This window comes from Ursus americanus, chromosome 14 (assembly GCF_024610735.1).
Source record: "Ursus americanus isolate L20-20 chromosome 14, mUrsAme1.1.p, whole genome shotgun sequence".
Lineage (NCBI taxonomy): Eukaryota > Metazoa > Chordata > Mammalia > Carnivora > Ursidae > Ursus > Ursus americanus.
Window position 1 is genome coordinate 28,132,642 of NC_142140.1, and position 22,063 is coordinate 28,154,704.

The 22,063-nt window shown below is 42.3% G+C and overlaps 1 protein-coding gene across 1 annotated transcript in view; it reads left to right on the top strand.

Annotated features, from left to right (window-relative positions):
- CADPS (calcium dependent secretion activator) overlaps nucleotides 1–22,063 on the top strand; it is a 799,713-nt gene that overhangs the window by 725,569 nt on the left and 52,081 nt on the right. Inside the window, exons 34-35 of the mRNA XM_087866885.1 lie at nucleotides 4,714–4,788; nucleotides 5,674–5,757. Coding sequence (XP_087723011.1) covers nucleotides 4,714–4,788; nucleotides 5,674–5,757 — 159 coding nt within the window. The remainder of the gene's footprint in view (nucleotides 1–4,713; nucleotides 4,789–5,673; nucleotides 5,758–22,063) is intronic.

The following is a 22,063-nucleotide window of genomic DNA, read 5'->3' on the forward strand; positions in this document are numbered from 1 at the left end:
TAGCTGGAGATCTATGAAGAAAAATAGCAAGTTGATTTTGTCACAAGGGGATCCTGCTCTTATCTTTACCACTTATCACTTCTGTGCTACAGTAGAATGACCTTGGCTTAAACTTGGGGTTATGGTTTTCTGGAAGAACAGGTTGTCTACTGGCTTAAGAACATAAGTACATCTTATGGAGCCTATACCTTGACTGCCAAACCCTGTGACCTTGAGCAAGTCCCTTACTCTTACAACCTTACTGTCATCATTTGTCACCTGAGAGATACAGCATGTAACACACAACCTTTGAGAGACATGGAGCATGTTGAAACTGAGGATAAAAGCTCCCTCATTTCTGGATGTTGGATTAGAACGTTGTCTTGGATATGCCATTTTTGAGGCTAAGCAGCAATGCCTACTTCTTTCTGGGCATTGTTCTATTTGATAAAGTAGAATACACTTCATGTATTCCTTCCGAATAATTCAATATTCTTCTTTTTTTAGTTAAAACAATGACTAAACCTGGTAAATATTTCCCATTTTTCCTGAGCCCCCACACCCCTCCTCATCCAATACTGTATTCTAGTCTGTGGCTCTTTTCCTAAGACTGCCAGTTTCTCAAGCCACGCTAGAGAGACCTACTATGCCATTTCTCCTTAGTATAATTGAATCAGAGACACCTGATGTGACCAGCTCATGGGAATAGAGGCCTCTGTTGACCTTACAATACCAAGTGACTGAGAATAGTCAGAGTCAGAATGAAGCCAGACATCATTTTCTGTAAATATATACTTCCTTTGAGGGACCTTGCTGGCTATGACCTTGAGTAGAACTTCAATGGGAAGTCTCATGCAAATGGTCTCTCCTTAATTTTTCTCATTTTGCAGAATGGGGATATTCATCTCCAAAGTCAACTGAATTGTAAAAATGAAATTGGTTAAGGATGACTGGAAATTGGGAGAATAGGTAGCAGTTCAATGTTTTTGTGTAGTTTTCATTTGTGAGTATTAGATACTAAGCTCACATGTAGATCTAGTTGTAGTACCTGCTTCCACCTGGATTCGAACTCCCTCAAAGTGTTTTAGACTAGTGACTGGCCAGGTGATATAATATTCTGCCATCTTAAGATCACTTCCTCAGTTTCATCACCAGGGTAGAGTCCCATCTAAAGGCAGCTGTTGAAGCATTTGTTAACCATACTTTTCCATCTTAAATATTTATTTTTTTCATTAAAATTTGCAAAGCACCAATAGAGAGGAAATTGTGTATTAAATAGTTTCGCACTTGGTCTAGTGTGTTTTCATCTCATTTCCAAGGTCAGATGGTCTTAACAGAAAGACAACATACACACAATCTGTTCCATGACAAGGCAAAATGTGCAGTACAGGAAGTCAAGCGGAATGATTTTTACAAAGTGATTGTGAATTTGCAGCAGCTTAGCTCATCAGAAGCAGAAGTGAACTCCCCAAACTTTCCATACCAGTGAAGATTAGCAGTTCCCTTGCTATGATCATGATCTAGTGCCCCAGAATGTAATTTATGGATATTATTGTTATTATTATTATGATTAGGGTCAAGCCAATCCAGTGACTCCCAGAGAGGGAACTGGAAAATGCAAAAATAGGAAGGATCCCTCTTTGTACCCATATTGAGATGCGGATGGAATTGGATAGTCTATCTGACTGCAGGCGACTTTGTGACAAGATTATCTTATTGTGGGGATGGTACCTTAAAAAATGCCCCTGTAGTGTTTATACCCCTTCATGGAGTTTCACCTGTGCATGGAACAGATAATCTCCCCAGAAAGAGCAGAACGAAGGTGGAGTGCTCACTATTGCCCCGGAAAAGCTAGTTGATCAAATGAGTCTCAGGAGACACTGGTAAAAGAAATTCGTACATTTTGTACTTCCTCGTATAGAAATGGGGACTGCTTTCATGTATACTGCTTTAATGCATGATAAGCAGAGTACATGTTACCCTGCTGTACTATCTTTCCCCAAGTAGGCTTTACTTAATTCAGATTGTAATTTAACTACAATGGATTATACATAGATTTTACTTGAGTGTAGAGAAATGTAAAGAAACACACATGGAACCACTGTGCTAACCAATTAATGATAGTAATAGTAATACTGCTATATAGCACTTCTCAGTTTCTAAAACATATTTCCATGCATTGTTTCACTACTGTGTTAGGTGAATATGATTCCTGTATTCCCGGGTCATTCTTAGCCCCACTAAGTAGATGAGGAAATAGACCAACAGAGATTGACATGTTCAAATTTCCTCGGGAAGTAAGAGGCAGAATAATCAGATCAAAACAACTTTTTCATGACAGAAAAAAAGAAATGCAAACAGGAGTGGAGATCATCATATTTCCATAGAGTGAAAAGGAGAGACAGTGGGACTCTCTGTGGAGAGGTCAGGACCAAGTTTGGCATGGAAAAATGGAAGGCAGGAAGAGGTTCCCATTAACCCACCACATCTCCATATCCTTCCGTTTGGACTCCTTCCAGAATGAAAAGGTTTGAGGTTCCCCCCACTTGTGAAGAGAAAGCTTATTTGATTTTCAAGATTTCAACATTACTAACACCTCAGACCAAGAGCCTGTATCTTTCCTGGTGCGTGGAAAAAAACCGCTCTTGGCGCTGCTTGCCATTTCAGCCAAGTTTTTCAAGAGAATGTTTCTATTCTCAGTGATGTTCTTTGCTTGGTTAGAAGCCCCTCGTTTAATATTTCAGATTGTATTATTTTGCCTACAACTTGCTTTTCTGAGTTAGTTGAATCTCATAATTAATTTAATAAATGTGAATCATTTATAGTAATCCAAAGAAAATCAAGCAGAGCGAGGCAGTCACATGAGGAGGAAAGTAAGCATGTGATACTGGATCTTATCTCAAGACCTAAAAATGAATTTGGAGCCCTGTCAATATTCCTGAATTCTTTTGCTCTGACATCTTTCTTTGTGTTTCTAGCACAGAATTCTGCAGATAGTTTTTGCATTTAGCTTCAGGTTTATGCCACTTACTAGTAAATCCCTTCGTGAAGCTAGCAGTAGAGCCGAAGTGGGTTCTGATTCATCAGGACTACACAACATGGACCATTTGGTTTATTGTTTTTCCTCTAATCAACTGAAAGGGAACTAAAATGGGAGGACTGAAAATTAAGACCGTATCTCCTTACCATTAGCTTCTGCTGTATGAGCTTGAACAAATAGTATTTGAATTGCAATTATAGTTGACAAGATGTTTTCACATCTGATCCTCACCTAATCCTCACAGTGGATCTGTGAGTCTGAGAACAGGACCACCAGGAAATGGCTTTTATAATAATAATAATAATAATAATAATAATAATAATAATAATAATGTGATAGTGATAATAATAATAGAAGAACAGACCTGCTAAATATCTTTAAAAGGGGGTTTGCTCATTCTCTTTCCAAAATTAGTGTTTGTACTGGCTTCCCTTTCCACCCTACCCATTGGTCCTGAGTGGTTAGTAGTATTATCTGTTTTTTTACAGATGAGGAAACTGAACTATATATTTTCTTAGGTGACATGACTTCCCAAATTTGCACTGGGACTTTATCCAGGTCTTAACAATTACAGATGAAATTCCCCTGTGACTTTTACTGAATAACTTAATTCACATCCCTTCGCTTACTTTCACTAATTCTGATTGCCAGTTATCAGAATATCAAACCACATTCCCATGGCTTATTATTTCTGTATGTTTTCATAGCTTTTTGAATGGTTTGTTTAATTTTCATTTTCTCATATGTCCTTTTGTCCTAATTTTTATTTGCACTGTTCCTTTTTTTTTTTCTATTCCTAATTAATCATCCTTCTGAAAGTTTGCTAAAGAGTGGGTAAGTGCATTTTCCTTTCCAAATAGCAATGTTTTGCATTGTTATTTTTTATTAAGGAATACGGAATAATTCAAATGGATACTGAAATGATCTAATAAATGTCAAGGAACTGGCATACAGTATTTTCTGTTGAAATTGCTTTTCCTCTTTTCCTGGCATTTACAGCAGATTTTTGTTTGTGTGGGGGTTTGTTTTCACATTACTATTTAAATTTAATCGACAGTGGCCATTAGAGAAATTGAAAAACTTAAAAGGAGTCTTAGTGGAGGCTCTAAACCTGGGTCTGCTTTTCCATGAATAGAGAAAATGAGCGGCTGCCACAAGGGTTCAGAAAATGACACTTTGGCACTGCACTCAGTGAACATCTAGAGATAGAACTAGTGGGCTCTGGGGCATGAACCCAAAGTATCAGAGGGTTTCAGAACAGTTTTTGCAAAATCAGTCACCATGTCTTAGTCAAATTCTGAGCCACATCCCCCAGCAGTTTTCCAAAGAGAACTTCTTCATCCCCTATATTAAATTATTGTGATATCTTGTTTTGTAAGTTCCAGATCCACACACCACTAGGCCATGAAGCCATCCATGCGTGCTATTTGTAATCATGTGTATGTATCTACACATATCAAAGCCATCAAAAACCCTGGGTGAGGAATCACGTGGCTGGTAATTTTTTTAAGAACCTCAGATCTCTCTTCATCAAAGACCTGGAGTCAGAATCTTATAGCTGCTTCTGGGAGTATGGAAATAAACTGGGTCTGCAGGCCAGGCTTTATTTATAAATTGTGTTGTCTAAAAATTACTGACGGATGCAATGCCATCACCTCCCCAAATGCTAATATTTGTCTTTCTGTGTTCTTTAGCATCAATACCATTCAAAAATAGATGAACTAATTGAAGAGACTGTTAAAGAAATGATAACACTCTTGGTTGCAAAGGTAACCTTCAGCTTCAGGTGAAATGTTTCATTGTGAACATCACTTTGTTATATCTGCATTTCCATTAAAATGTAACACGTTAAAAAGTTGAGCTGGATACTTGTATCTCTCAGGAAACAAGATTGTACATCACCCAAGCTCAGCTCGGAATGATTTTTTCTGGTGATTGCAAGCCGTGCGAAGATGAGTGGATGAAGTGGCATGTGTTAACTTAATAAGAAATTGTCCCCAGACGTTGCACTAGGTTATGTGGAAAATGTTTGTTTTGTTTTTCAGCACTGACAAAGTTAGATTTTAGAAACAGAAAGTTAAACGGTAATAAGGAATTCTGCCATCCTGAAAACCCCCTTTCCCCTCGTTTCACATGCAGTGAGAGTCATAATAAAACATAAAAGTCAGATAAAGCTATTTCAGTCACCCTCATGAATTATAGAATTTTAACTAAGTAATGCTGAATGGGAAGACATTTATATTTGCCAGTGCTAAACTTCTGTTTCCCCCAAATTACTGATAAAATACAAATAAAAATAGATTGGATTAAATGTAGTGCTAATATGTAACGTAAAAACTGCTTTGCGCAGTTTTGGATTTTGAAAAGTGCGTTTAATATTATCGCATGCTGTATGCAACTCAATAATATTTTGTCACTTTGTACTTCTGTAACACTCTGTATTTGCAATCACATAATAATGAAGAGAAAGCCGGATAAGTCAAATATTTCTATGTGAAAGCAATCTATTCCTTTCCCCAAAAGCGGGAATCAAATAATAGAATGCAAAACTGAGCGAGGTCATTGCTAGTCTCTGTGTGATTGGGAAATGTTGTGCCTTAATGTGAACAATTAGAGTCTGAAATAATAATTCTTCTTTTTTGCTGTTTTACTAGTTCGTTACTATCTTGGAAGGAGTACTGGCAAAATTATCCAGATATGACGAAGGGACTTTGTTTTCTTCTTTTTTGTCATTTACCGTAAGTAAAGAGCTTCTTTCTTGCCTGGTTTTTGTTTTAGTTTGAGTTTGGGTTTGGGTTTAGGGGCGGAGTGCCAATGTGTCACTTTGGTTTGGGTTTGTATAAGTATGTTAATTAAGGTCAACTGCCAATGTATAATAACATTAGGAGAATTAGCAGGACATTTCACAACAGCAGGTAATCTAAAATCATTTCTATTTCACTTGTGAATATACAATATGTATGTATGTATATGTATGTACACACACACACACATATGTCTCTATATGTATGTATCCAAAAGAGAGTTGCTGGCCTGAGCCCATGTTAGCTATCTCAGACAAATCACTTCATGTTTCCGGGCTACCATTTCCCCATCTGTAAATGAGGAAAATTAATTTTAAAGGTTGCAAATAGAGACCTTCAGGTCAGACAGAGCTTTTAAATATGTTTTATTTGGACCTCACTGTGTCAGGTACACTTTTCTTAACTGGATTAGTTGCCTACATTTAAAAACTGAGAAAATTTGCAGGGATGTCCATATTCCAGCCTTTCTTTATAAAGGGGACAGTTAGCAGCTCTGGGCCTATATAATTACATAGCAGCCATCTGCTGGAGTGGAGTCACGGTGGTCCCCATTGACCAGACATGTGTTTGCCAGTTTCCTGTAGTGTCCTCCTGGCTATTTTGCTCATTCATGTACCTGCCTGGGCTTGGGAACACTGGAGTTTACAACCTCTGGAGCAGATGATGGAGTCTGTACAAATTGTGAGGGGCTCTAATTCTTTGCCAGACTTGGGTACAGGCATAGAAGTGAGTTTGGTTGTGGGCAGAAGCCAGCCTAATTCTCTGTAGGTAAATGACCAATGGAGATGGTCACTGGGATTGAGCTGCTTTGGGGGCCTGGTTCTCCCACCCTTCTTGTGCTTGGTGGCTATGACAGCTGCATGTTTTCCTGCCATTTCTGATAGCAGTGTTTTTGCTGGCTCTGAGACCAGTTTTCCTCTGACAGTGCCATAGGAAAGGCAATCAATTTAAGTCCTATTATCTCTGGGTCTTTAAAACAGCCTTAATGTATGAAGAATCTCCTAGAAAGGCACTGAATGCCAAGACAAGGTCCAGCACAGGGTAGGGGATAGTACATCATCATCTTTGGAATCTAGCAGAACCAGGTTCAAATCCCATTGCCAATATTGATCAGCTTTGTGATCTTCAGTAGCTGTCTCAACGTCTCTGAGCCTCAGCTTTGTTTCGGTTTGGTTTTGGCTTTGGAGAGGGGTGCTATGGTGTAATTTTGGTTTGGGTTTGTGCATATGTGTGTTAATGGTGGTCGACTACTGTGATGTATGGGAGTGAGGAGTGGATAATGTCTTCTATGATGAGCTGTTGTGAAGATTATAATGTAAGAGAAAGAGCATAGCATAGTCCTCGCAAGAAGCAGGCCTCAATAAATGGTGGCTATCATTAATGAAAGATAACTAACATGATTATTATATAGCACAAACACACATGCACACAAGTTCTCCTTAAATATGCCTTTTTTGGGTATTTCCCATGCGTTAGATTTTCTGGAAATTAGGGGAAATGTAGACAGAAAACATTTAAAACAAATCTAGATAGCATCCGTGTACCCACATATCCAGCTTGTTTTAATATGCAGCTCTAAACTTCCAGATATGAGGAATGAGCCCAACCCCATGGGTGTGATAGCCCCAGTCCCTGGAATTTAGTGGTAGAGGTGGGGTGGGGTAGACGATGGTGACAGTAGGAGATCTACCCTATAGCTCTCTGTAGAACCACCCGTCATGCGTCCCAGCTGAAAGGATACCTATCCAGCCACGCCTTTGACAAACAAAGAAACCAAGGCCCCCAGAGGGGAAGTACTTTGTCTAAGGTCACACAGCAATGGGCAGAGTGGAGATAGGAAGCCAGGTCTTCTGTCAGCTTCCCCCCACCATCGAACAACTTCCTGGAGAGAGTGGGATTCAGCCGGCAGTTGCCTAGCACTGGAAGGCAGATGGGCAGATGAGTGGGGAAGATTCATAAAGAAGGATTCAGGGCACATTGAGTGGGAAATATTAGATAATCTTTCATTCCTCAGTGAAGTCATGGAAATGGTGAAAAGAGGCAGAATTAACTACAACATTTCTGGAAAACATTCCCCTGACACCCACAAAAGATATCACTTTCTTTGAGTCTTCATTTTGAGCAAGTGTTTTTACTGCACTGGACTTGAATGAGTGCAAACCAGGAAAGCCCCTCTGCTTTTTATAGAGCAGAATTCAGTCCCCCCCGGGGCCCCACCCTCATGACTGACTTCCCAGTAGAACTAGTGGAAGGTGGTCCTGTGGCAGCAGTATGAGGACACCACACCAGGGGGATTCTCACAGGAGGGTGAGAAACAAAGAAGACCTCACATAGCCTAGGCAGGAGTTTTCAAGCTGAAATTCTCATGCTCTCATCTCTTTTCTGAGACATTTTGCAGCCTCACAGCATGCCTAGTGAAGTCCTCGTAACTGCAGAACACTTCAGTGCCTGTTGCTGGGCCTGTAACTTCCCTTCCTTAGTGACACTTCTCCCACACACTTGGCCATCCCATGGCCAAAAGCACCCACTTATCATTTGCAGCCTCTGTTCTCATCTCCTGCTGGTATTCCAGCATTGGAGAACGCGAGCTGTGCTTAGAGGTGGCAGGAATATCTATCTCCGCACGTGGATTCTGAGCTCCTGCCCAAATTTCAATGGGCCTTTGAAACTTCCTGCAGCCCAGTTGTATTAATTACACCAGAGTGGAGTGGAGGGGAGGGCAGAGGTTTGAGCAGGGGCAGCAGGCATTGTGGAAAGAGCCTGGAAATCAGTGAAGAGAGAGCCAGCTGTGAGTCCCAGGACCCTGGACAAAGGCAGAGAGATGGTGCCGACATCCTGGCAGGATTTCCTTAACTCTGCTCCCATTTCTGATTCAATTCTTCAAGTATTACTGTGCACTTACCACGTCCCCACCTCAGCAGGGCTGCCAAGTATGAGCCATGTGCTGTGCCCCCCAGAAAGCTGACAAGTATCGACAAATATGCCACCCTTTCCCCCTCTTTCTCCCGCTGAGCGCCTCCTTTCCTGGGTGGGCTTGATTTCATGGTCCAAGCCAGACATTTTGGAAAACGTCTGCAGTGGCACGGAGCAGGCAGGAATATTTATTTCTCGTCTCCATCTGCATTGCTTCCTCTCTTGGAGAGGAGCTGGGGGGAGGAGGGAGGAGGAGATGTGGCTTCTTCGTGCCAGCCCGAGAGGCGTCCAGGCGCACCCCTCCTCTCCTCCCTCCCCAGCCTCAGCAGCAGGAGCAGCCTGGGATTTCTGGAGGCAGGCGCCTTTCGAACTTTGGAAAGATCAGCCCAGTTGGAAGTCGCGATTAGCAACTATCCTCCCATTTCCCCTGACTGCAAGATGTGCTTTTGTGTGGGTTGCCTGCCTGGAAGGGTCCTTGTCTGGTGGGTAGCCTCACAGTGTTCTTTTAGGAGGCCAGGAAGGGGGACAAAGCAGGTACCTGGGTCTCTCTCCAAACATATTAAAATCCTTTCCTTGGTCCTATCCACGTGTTAATAAATATGCTAGTTCTGGAATCCACTCATTCATTCATTCACTCGTTCATTCATTCACCCAACATATTTACCAGGCACCTATGTGTCATGCATTGTGCTAGTTGCTGGGAACACAGCAATGAGTGGAAGACACGTTCTCCGTTCTTTTGGAGCTTACATTTTGGTAAAGAGACAGACAATAAAAAAGGAAAGAAAATTAAAGGAGGGGGGAGTGCTATACAGGCCACAAACTAGAAAGAAAGGGAGAGAGAGAGAAAGGAGATGGAGGTAGCATTGCTTCAGCAAGGATGGTCACAGAAGGTCTCTGAGGAGAAGACATGGGCTGAAACTAAGAGGGGTCAGCCGTGGCTGAAAAGAGGGGAATCTCTTCTATACAGAACAGCAATTACAATGACGAGGAGGCAGGAAAGTAGGAGGCATTTCTGCAGGATATTTTGGAAGGAACATGGACAGGATTTAGAGACTGAGCACATGTTGGGGGTGGAGACTTGATTGAAGGGGGCAATGTGGAAGGCCCCCAAACGGTGAGGTCTTGAAGAGCTCCGCTGAGCCGAATGAGTCCTGAGAACCAGGGGCGTACAGCACAAAGACAGCCCAGGAGTGGGGAGACCTGGGATGGGGTTCCAGCCCTGCCCCTCACCCGGGAGCTCTGTGACCTGGAACTCAGGACCACACTTGGCTTTTCACTCCCTGTGGCGTAATATGACGATGGTTTTATTAGATGAATTCAGAAGTCTAAAATAGCGACAGGAGCAAGCGCTCCTGTTCTTTAGGCACTTGCTACGTGCCTGGCACAGGGCTAAGCGCTTTAAATACATGTTTCTTATTGCATCCTCTGAACACTGCCATTCCAGCAACGCTCTTGTGCAGGAGATCAGACTGAGGCTCAGAGAGGTTAAGCCCTCCAGCTTGACCAGCGTACTCTCTCCCATAAACTCTGGGGCCTCCAAGGAGGAGTGACAATGTAGGAGGGGCCCACACCCACTCCCCTTATAGACAGAATAATTACCTCAAATCCTCTCAAGGCCCCTAGAATTCACTCAAGATTCCCCCATCAAGCCAGTCCATTTGAGATGGTCACGATGGAAATGGAAGCCACTTAGGACAGGCGGGATAAAGCCTCATTCAGAACTGTCAGGGGCCCAAACCCCACCATATGTCCAATCTCCTAGGTCTCAAATCACCCACATTTACCTTTTCTTTCCATTTGCTAGCATTTTAATTGTTTTGCCACTTAGAAATGAAACAAAGTAGAAAATGCTTCTTCCTGCTAGAATCTAAGACCAGGGCTGGTGTTAAGTGCAGATCAACCAGCAGCATAGACTGCTTTTGTGCAGAGCTCTTGATGTCATGCCAAAGAACAAGACTGCCACTTTGGTCAAAAGCCGGAACTGGATCAAAGGAATTCACTTCTGTCCCCAGAACATTGTGGTCAGGAAGCAGTTCAAATTTTAGAGTGGGGTGAGGGTTCATAATTATTAGTGTGATCTCTGATGACGTCCTATTTTTGCTTTGGCTACAGGGAATGCCCAGCGTGGAAGAGATGGCTTTTTATAGTGTGGTTTGGTGATGGCGGTATAGACAGAGAGGTCTTACTCTACCCTCAGAGGGTAACATCAGCAGATTATCAGATGCTGAATCCATGTGATTCAAGTCAGTTGGCTTCCTTCAGAGTGGAGGTGCCTACCTTGGACAGAAGCACCAACCATGGTGGTAATTGCTGACCTTTACTGAACATTTACTATGCATCAAATGCTGTGCTAAATGATTCACATGCATTTCCTCGTTGATCCTCCCAATCACCCTATGCAATAGACACGATTATTATCTTCATTTTACAGATGAGAGAAGTTATTTGTCCAAAGTCATACGAGTTCTAAGACTCCACCTTAGATTTACTCCTTTATCGTCTCCAGAATGTTATTCTCCATAGAAGCAGAGAAACTCATAAATGAAATCAATAAGCAACTCTTCCAGGAACCATCCACTTACTGATACTATTTCTAAGGAAGAGTCCTCTATTTTTTTCACATCTTACCAGCAATAATATTTTGTAAGTAATTTACCCACCAACTGTTTTGCAATAAAACCAAAGGAATAGAAGACATTCACAATCCCTCGTTGCTTCTGTGCTTTCCACATAATCTTCAGTTTCATACTATTCCTTCATTCCACATGTTTGTTGAGCACTTACTTGATGCTAGGCACTGGGAGCGTAGCAATGAGGAAGAGGGATAATGCCTCTTAGTATATATTCTCATGAGGCAGATATATTCTCAACAAGTAATTTACACATGTGGCAGTTTCCCAGAGAGAGGGAGAAGTAGCTGATGCAATGGGACAATAGCCTGAAGGTACCCAACCTCCTCTGGGAGGCCATGAAGGAAATGACATTTGAGCTGAGATCTAATGGATAGCAAAGAAGAGAAGGAAGAGTACAGGGTACAAAGACACAGAGGAGAAAGGGAAGGTCTAGTACATTCTGGGAACTGGAAGTCCACTGTGACTCGGCGAAAGGCCAGACTAAAAGGAGGAGAAGGACAGGCATGGAGTAAAGGAACAGCTGGTCTTGAGCCTGATAATGAAGGAACTTGCCTGTGGTGATGGGATCTAAGGGCTTACAATGGACATTATCCAAAATTGATTCAGCTGGAGAAGCTAAGAGAGGTCACAGAGAGACTGACTACTGTTACCAGAAATGTTGGCTTTGTAGTCTGATTTTGAAGCTTTGAGCCACCATTGGAAGGCAAGACTTATTCTGTCTAATGTAGTTTGTTCACATTGACCCAAAAAAAGCCACTGTGCTCTGAAACGTTCAAGAACTGTAAAGCACTGATCTGCCATGCCTTCGACTGACTTCTTTCATCAGCCCTTCCCCAACGGTTCAGAACTTGACATCCACTTTGGGGTTTATGACAGATAATTTTATCACCTAGTAGGACATCATCCTCATTTCCAGTTCATGCCTTGAAAACGTAGTTGACAATTAACATACCTGCTGTCCGAAGCAGCCCTGCAGATGCTTTTCAGAAGAAAAAAAGAAGCATCCAGAGTTAACCATTTCCCTTAATGTTCTTTAGAAAACAAACAAACATAAGACAGACACAGTATTTTCTCCAGACTGAGGTGCTGAGTGACTAGGTCTCAGGAATGTCAGTTATGAAAGAAATACCTAATGAATACAGATGGGGCTTCAAACACAAAATAATTGCTCTGAAATTAAAAGTTAGAAATGCCGCCCTGACCTCTGAACCACATATAGTGGGAAGCTTATCACCAGAAAGTTGGAGGGAGAGATATGATTGTGAAGCCCAGACTAACAGAAATGTGGGTGAGTTAGTGACCATTTGTGAGCCTCAGTCTCTTCATCTGTTGAGTGGGGGTGCTGGTGCCTCTTTCAGAGAGCTGACAAGACGACTGCAACTACAGTGCGCAGTCACCGGGCAGGACACCTGGCATGCCGTGGATGCCCAATAAATAGCCCTTAGCCTTACCTTCAACTTCAACCTGTAAGAAGGTTTAAATGATCCTAGCACTTTTAACTATTCTCTCACCTCGTCGGTCTTTAGTATAGTAATCATTTCTTCTCAGCAACCGAAGTCACTATTCATCACAAGATCAACCAAAACTCTCTACAGCTCCATTTCGGCACATCCTTGTACTCAAAATTCTGACTCATCAGAGATGTTTTCCATTAAGTTTAATGTATTTTAGCGTTTAGTGTTTTATTTTATTTTATTTTATTTTATTTTATTTTATTTTATTTTATTTCTTATTTCTTTTAAGTAGGCTCCATACCAGGGTGGAGCCCAACACAGGTCTTGAGCTCACAACCCTGAGATCAAGACCCAAGCTGAGATCAAGAGTCAGATGCTTAACCGACTGAGCCACCCAGGTGTCCCGTTAGTGTTTTCATTCTTCCAGAATTTTTCATTCCTACACAGTTTCTAGAATACCTATTAATCAAAATATTCAGTTAACTAGAATTGAATAACCCATTCCCCATGCTTATTTTAGGTTGAATCAGGATTATTTCAACATACACCTAAGTTACTTGTTTGTCCGGTTCTGCCGCTTACTGGAGTATAATCCTGGACAGGTTAATTAAGCTCTGACCTTAGTTTACTGACCTATACAATGGGCCCAATCATAAGACCTCTATTCCGTGATGTTGTTAGAATTAAATGAGAACTGTTATGTACCTAGAATGAGGTAAGCATCTGACACTTGTTAGCTGATGTTATTATTATGGTTCTTACTGTGCTTATAGTCCCTGAGTCCTGAGTAGTAGGACCAATTACTTGATCTGCCACCATGTTTTCCATGACTGCTATATATAGATTACTAAACTAGATGTTGTAAAAATAGAAAGTTGGTTTGTTTTTTTTTGTTTTTTTTTAAGATCTTAGCTCTCGTTGTCTGGAAGTTACTATCTAGAGTGCATACAACCGAAGGAACTTTTGAGGTTTTCTGGTCCAGTGTTTGCAGTGATGTGCTGTGTCTGCTCAGTTTCTCCCTCCTGGTGAGCGCCACTTCTCCACATCTCTTCCCATCTCTGCATTTCATGATGTCCCACTGGCAGCTTGAAATGGACCATGGTGCAATTGTTTGCACCACAGAATTGGCACGTGCTGCCAGACAGGGTGGTTCCTCCCTCCCTCTTCTTCCTCTTTCTCCTCCTCCTTCTTCCTTTCTACATATCCCTGAGTGTTTTCCAGGCACCGGAGATGTACCACGTGGTACCTGAGATGATGTTAGATGTCACAAAAATGCTGCATTAAATAACACCAGTTCCACTGTGAAAGAACGGTCCCCTTTTTAATTTCATTTTCATCTTTATCTTTATATCAAGGGGTAAGTTTCCACTGAGTGCTTATCCATCTCGCATACTTCTCTAAAATTGCAAATCTTCATGTGTAACAAAGAGAGAAAGAGGGAGCACGTCTTGGGCTCAGCACCCTCTGCAGGCAATTTTGTCTACCTAGAATGTAATGATGTTATTTTTATTTATATTGTGTGTACTTTTACTCTTACTTCCTTCTCCTCTTGATTGTATCTTGATATTGATTTTCCATTTAGGGCAGTGATATACATTTTCTTTTTATAATTAAGTATTGAAAAAGTGAGGCAATTTAAAGAAGAATGTGAAGTCTAGAAGTAAGTATAGTACAGCACCTGGGCCGTAGCTGAAGTCAGGAAGGTGGGATTGATGCCTGGAAGTTTGGGAGGTTGTGATGCCTTCTCACTGCCCCATTTTACAGTTGTGTAAACTGAGACCAGAGAATGAAAATGACTTCAACATCTAGACATATTAGACACAGAACCCAGACCTTGTCCCTTGTCCATTTTTTTGTTGTCCCCATTCTTTACCTGAGATGAGGAAAAAGAAGAGGAAAAAATTCTCCATGTGCACCAGACCTAGACTGACTCTGCTGGACAAACTATCACTGGCAGTGGTGACACAAACAATCTGCACCTTCGAGTTCAGGCTGAGGCAGCTGGGGGACAAGGGGAGGGCAACGGGCTAACAGGTGATCCCCTCGTGCAGAAAGAGGACTATTCAGTCATGACAGCAGGGCCCTCCTTTGCTTAGCACCAAAGCCTTGCAGAAGCCAGAGAGACACGAGAAAGACCTGGTGCTCGCCCTCTTCAACTTTTGTTTTGTTGGGCTTCTCAGTGTTGAGAGGTGTTCCGAAGGCAGAGCAAAACCCAAAAATGCCAGAGATGGGCAGAGGCCTGCACTCATGCTGGAATAAAAATACGCCTTTGTACCTGCTTGGAGAATTTATAAAACTAAAGCTTTTCAGGTTGTACTTCCAAGTTTCTCCTAAAATGAGAGTATGCCATGTAAAGAGACAAACGGAAAAGCAGTACAGCATCGTGAAGAGGTCAAACCCTGGAGTCTGATACACCCATGTTGACCCCAGCTTTGTGTCTCTGAGGAAGCTACACACTGCTGCCAGCTGTGCATCTTTGAGGAAGTTGTTAAACCTCTCTGAGCTCAGTTTCCTCATCCATCGATGTTAATAATCATCATGCCCTCCATTGTGAGGGTTAATTACTTGTAAAGCGCTTAGCCTTATGCCAGGCAAATAATAAGCATGCAGCCATTGTTAAGTCATCGTTAAAAGGGTAGGTTTGAAGGAGCCTTGGAGCCTTGCAGAAATCCTCGCTGGGAATGAAGGATTGGGACAGAAATGAGGGAAACTGGAAGGAAAAACATGTCTCCTTCAATCGGGCATCTGTTCGGAAGCCCCAGGGGGGAAGAGAGATGAGAACATACACTTCCTGGACCCAGTCTCGGAGCACAGTACCCTGAGCAACAGGAGAGACGAACAATTGTCGTTAATGAGGCTATGGCTCCTAATCAGTGCCCGGAACAGAAGCTTTTGCTTAATAGAGATCATTTCCCTGCCTCCTGCCCAGCTCCCCAGCAGTGCCAGCAGCTCTTTGTTTAATGAAAGGTAGGGACTTCGAGTAGTGTGGTGGGATGGGCTGTAGGAGGCATTATTACCCTCATTACTATGATAATAGTTTAATCACAATCAATATTTATGAACATGCACAGAAGCCGTGCAATCAACCAGCAACCCTCTAACTCGAGGTTTTCCTGTTCTTGCGTAAGGACACTTTCCAGGAAAGCCTACGCTTTCTCCCACCTTCCCCCAGCCCCTCAGAAGCTCTACAGCCGTCCTCAGAGGTCATTTCAGAATATGCATCATGGTTACACGATAGTTACATACGAGGTCTCATTCGTGGTAATAGGTGAATATCATCATAAGTATCTCCATAGTCATCATCTGGATTTGATCTTCAGACTTTGGGAAATTATCTTGTGAATAAGGTTAGAGCAGTGTAATATAGTAGCAGATCCTTGGAAGTTAGACCCACTTGGGTTCAAATCCTAGCTCTTAGCTGTGTTCCCTGAGGAGAGCGATTTAACCACTCTGAGCCACAGTACCTTCAGTTGTAAAATGAGAGGACAGGTTGTTAGAAGCATCACATAGATGGTGTCAGTTGGGCATTCAGGCATTGGTGAATGTGTCCATGGTTTTGTATATGACTATATATATCAGATATTTGACATTTCTATGTGGTCTATGAGAAAACTGAACAATGGTTTTTCCCAAACTCACACAGCCAGTATTTGAGATGGCAAGAGAGTCCAGACTTGGACTCCAGTATTCACATTTTATTATCTGAAATTTTTTCCAACACTGGTTCTATTTATAAGCAACTGAGGGAAACCTTATTTTTAAACATTTCAGTGTTTAAGTCTTTTCTTTCAAATGTGCACCAGATTTGGAAAGCCAGTCGATCATTTTTCTGAGCCATGGCCACCTGGTGAGCCTCCGATAAAACATTTTTGGTGTCACAGTTCCCACATCTGCAAAAACAGCATTTATAAACTCCAGCCCTTTGAAAAAGGAAAGGAAGAGAAGATGGCCTCATGACGTATGTTCTCTATGTAGCATTTACGTGGTGCTTATGTGGGTACTGCACTTCGTAATTGGCCAGAAACACCCTTGATCTTCGGCCAGCAAAGGAGACGTTTCAGCCCCTGGGTGACAGAGCTGGGGAATCCATTATGCTCTCTATGATTGCAGGTATTCTTCAAGGGTTGTGTTTCTCTGCAGTCCTCTAAAAGTGTTGTAAGGGGCTTTTACTGTAATCGTCACTTGGCCCCAAGCAGGAGCCACTGAGGTTTGCTCAACTGCTCACCCGCACACAGAGTCCCAGTACATCCACCCACTGGTACATTCTGTCTCCCCCAGGCAGTCAGTCCCTCAGTTGGCACTAACAATGTATTCATCTTCCCAAGATGCACTTAGAGCATCCAGATTATGGAATGGGGGGTGGGGTTTGCTAGGTTTTGCTTTTGCCTTTGTAGAGGACATATCTCAGAATCATGTTCCTGGTCAACCAAAAACCTTGAAGAAGTTACTCTAGAGGAGACACATTCCTCCTGCAAAATGCCTTTCTCCACTCAAGTGTTGAAAATTCTACCATTCGTTTTGTTCTTTTTTTCAGTAATTTTTTATGAAAGAAATATATATAGGGTTAAAAATTAAATAGTACAGGGGCACCTGGGTAGCACAGCGGTTAAGCGTCTGCTCTCAGCTCAGGGCGTGATCCCGGCGTTAGGGGATCGAGCCCCACATCAGGCTCCTCTGCTATGAGCCTGCTTCTTCCTCTCCCACTCCCCCTGCTTGTGTTCCCTCTCTCGCTGGCTGTCTCTATCTCTGTTGAATAAATAAATAAAATCTTAAAAAAAAATTAAATAGTACAGACACTCATAATAATAATTTTTTAAGAAACAACAGTTCTCTGTCCTGCCCCTTTCCACCGTTAATCCCTGAACCCAGAAGGGATCCTTGAAACAATTTTGTTTTTATCATCATAGTTCCAGGTACTGTTCTTACATTGCTATTTCTTGATTTATTGATCTTAGAGATTATTTGACTCCCTACTGTCATAGATGGAGCTTTAGCTCGCTTCACCATCTTACACCTCTCCCCCTCCCTCTTCCTGTTATGGTTGTGTCAATATTGTCATTCCTCTCTTGGCATCTTGATTGCTTTAAATTACACCCATCCACCTTGAATTCTTGTTTCATCCACATGATGAGGTTGTTGACATCCTTGCCCTTTTCCTTCTCCTGCTTCCTCCTCCAACTGATCTCTTGTTCTAACATGCGAATTGGATGGCACATCTCTTCATTTTTAACATTTTAAAATGTAAGAACCTGGGGCGCCTGGGTGGCTCAGTCGTTAAGCGTCTGCCTTCGGCTCAGGGTGTGTGATCCTGGCGTTCTGGGATCGAGCCCCACATCAGGCTCCTCCGCTGGGAGCCTGCTTCTTCCTCTCCCACTCCCCCTGTTTGTGTTCCCTCTCTCGCTGGCTGTCTCTCTCTCTCTGTCAAATAAATAAATAAAATCTTAAAAAAAAAAGTAAGAACCTGTATTTATGAATGTCTCTTGAGTCTACCAGCACTGTCCAATAGAACTTTCTGCAGGGGTGGAAGTATTCTGTATCCAAATTATTTGATACAGCAGCCACTGGCCACATGTGGCTCATAAGTACTTGAAATGTGGCTAGTTACAACTAAAAAGTTGAATTTTTAATTATATTTTGTTTTCATTCTTTTTTTTCAGAAAAAATTAATCTATTACATTTTGTTTACATCTGTGTTTTGATTTTATTTTATTTATGTATTATGTTAGTCACCATATTAACTGCATTAGTTTTTAATGTAGTGTTCCATGATTCATTGTTTGTGTATAACACCCAGTTCTCCATGCAATATGTGCCGTCCTTAATACCCATCACCGGGCTAACCCATCCCCCCACCCCCTTCCCCTCTGAAGCCCTCAGTTTGTTTCCCAGAGTCCATAGTCTCCATGTTTCCATTCATGTAAATATATATAGCCACGTGGAGCTATTGAATAATGCAGGGACGGACCAAGCTTAATATACAAGTCTGATTACAGATAACAACCTGATTTTTTTCAGCAAAAATAGTAATAATAGCAGACACATAATTATTTACCGTGCCTTGAGAACTGATCTGCCAACTCAGTTAATAACCCAGCAACTCTATGAAGAGTAGTAGTATTCCCATTTGATAGATAAAGAATGTGAGGCATGGAAAAGTCAAGGAACTTGTCTAGTAAGGGGTAGAGCTAGAATTTAGCCCCGTGCGACCCAACTCCGAAGTCTGTGCTCTGAAGCACTGTCCTATCCTGTCTCTTCTCCCCTTTAGAAACGCCCACATCTTTGTTCAGTTGTTTCCAATCTGCTGATCAGTGATGTGTGTGCGGCTTCTCCCATATTCCTGGCCTGAACGATGCTTATCGTGGAGCTGTATGCATTTAGATGTCAAGCCTGCCAATTCCATTTCTGCCACAAAAAAGAGAACGAAAACTGGAAGCTGAGGAAGGCTATGGGCAAATGTAGGGACTCGGGCAAGTTCACAGAGGGGCTCACTCCCTGGTCACAGGAAAGTTGTTCCTTTGGCCTGCTTGATCCAGCAACAGCAGTATAGCAAGTAGGAGGTGCAGTGAGGGTTTGCCGTGCCTTTGTATTACACCCCTTTATGCGTATTATCTTTGTGATTCCTCACCCCAGCCCAAAGAGGTGCAGAGAAAGAGGGCTGCAACTAGAGGGTGCTGGGAATATTAAATTGGATGGTTCATGAAAAACACAGAAAACAGTGCCTGGCACAGGGTAGATACACAGCACATGCTGCCTATTGTAATCCTTTTATCTCTTTGCCAGGTCTACCCGTGGGGCCATGCTACACTGTCTGGTACCTGTGGGAATGGTCTTTATTTATCTCAAATGCTTTTCCTTTTCCCTGTTACTATATTTTTCCTGGAACCTCATGTCCAGAGCTCTTATGAGTACTAAAATATTAATAAACCTCTTGTTTTAGTACTAGAGTATTTATAACTTTTTCAAGGTGTGGGAAGTGCTTCTATCCCACATTCTTTCTAGAACTAACCTACCTCATACACCATCTGAGAGTCACAAACTTTTTTTTGTTTTGAATTCTGGAAGGAATCAAGAAAAAACATTCAGCCTGGCGCCCTATTATAATAGATAAGGACCTGAGGCTAGGCAAGTAGCCGAGATCAGTCAACTAGTTAATGGGCAAATGAAGATTAGACATAACATTTTGTAATTCTTTTCCCACCCCGACTCCGTGGTCTCTCACTTAAGCATGTTCTAGCCCAGAGGTCAGGGAACTTCTGGAAAGGACCAGAAAGTAAATATTTTTGACTTTACATGCCACACGGTCTCTCAGCCTCTGCCCTTGTAAGCAGCTAGCAACGTGATGTAAATGAGTGGTTGTGGCTGTATTCCAATAAAACTTTATTTATGGACATTGAAATGTCAATTTCCTATAATTTTCACATGTCAGGAAATATTTATTCTTCTTTTGATTTTTCTTTCAACCACTTAAAAATGTGCAAACCATTCTTAGCTCATGGGCCATACAAAAACAAACAACTGGTGGATACCTGGGTGGCTAAGCCTGGGATCAAGTCCCACATTGGGCTTTCCCTGCTCAGCAGGGAGTCTGCTGCTCCCTTTCCCTCTTCCTGCCACTCCCCCTGCTTGTGCTCTCTGTCTCTCTCTCTCTCTGTCACATAAGTAAATAAAATCTTCAAACAAACAACAAGCTAGGTTTGGCCCACAAGCCATAGTCTGCCAACCTTTATCTAGTCTATAAGCTATGGAGAGGAACACACTTGACGCAGTCAACTCCCAGCTAACCACAGTGAATTAAACACTAGTAATAATAATAGCTAATGATTATTGAGCTCTTACTGTGTACCAGGCATTGTGTTGAGCACTTGACATGATGTTAACGTGTTCAACCTCAGAAGAACCCTCCGAAGATGATAGTTCCTATCCTCATTTTGCAGATCAGATTATAGAAACTGTGAGAAGTTGAATAATTTTTCCCAAGGTCATTTAACTGATAAGTGATGGAGCACAATTAAACCAAGATCTGTATGACCCTAAGCTTCTACACCTTCCACAAAGAACGTTCTCCTTTTCCCAGATCCCAGGTGGTCAGTAGGTCAGAAGTGGTTTTAGAATGACACATCCTTTTCAGAACATCAACAACTTGGTGTAATGAAAGGACTCTGCACTTCATAACCCGACTTGGGCTTGTATTCCAGTTCCGCCAGTTCCTGGTTCACCTCTTGAGAACTGCTTAACCTGGTTGAGCCTTAGCATCCTTCTATAAAGCAGCTTCTTACAGCACGGTAGTCTCCAGGTACGCACACGTACACGGCAGCTGGCTCGCAAGAGTAAGGAAGCGGAAGCTGCCAGCCCTTCTCAAGACTTGGCTCGAAACTGGCATGGTGTCATCACCATCATGTTCTGTCGGTCAGAACAGTCCTGCCAGCCCAGACTCAAGGGGTGGGACAGAGGAATAAACACTTTTCAGTGAGGAAATGCCATGCCCATACAGGGAGCAAAATAATTGGTGACAAGCTTCTTTGGGAATAGGCTACCACGTTGTGACCTAGGCTTTGGGTCCATATTTCAAGGCAGAGCATTCTACAGAGTCACTCTGTCTCCAGGGATCTCTTTCTAAGAGGAAGAAATAGAATACAAAAGAGAGTCCAGGTTCAGAGCCAGCAAAGAAGAGAAGTAAGACAGCCAGGCCTCTTACTGCAAGGTAGGTCACACACTGTCACCTAAAGCACTTCAGTGTGCAGATACCTAGCTAGCCTGGAAACACAGCCCATCCAGAGCCCTGGAACCTGACTGGTCAAATCCGGTGGCAGGAAAAGAGAATGTAAATTAATAGCCAACATTTATTGAGCACATACGTGTACAAAGGTTTTTATGTACATTAATTCATTTAATCCTTAACATGCACTAAATGAATCAATAGAAATCAAATGCTTAGAATAATGCCCTGTACATGTTAAAACACTTTTAAAAAACTTTTTTAAAATTTATAATTCATACAACCACCCTGTGAGGAATTATTATTGTCACTCTCTATTTTCAGTGGGGACGCTAATGCTCAGAGAAGTTAATTCCCTGGCCCACAACTGGCCAGTGATAGAACTAGATGCGAGCCTTGGTGTCGGACCTGTCCCCCCGCAACCCCCCACTCTTGCCCCTGCACTGTACTGCCCGTGTTGTGTGAGAATAAGAGACCCTTTCAGCCCTTCCCACAGAGGCAACAAATACTAGTTCCTTTTG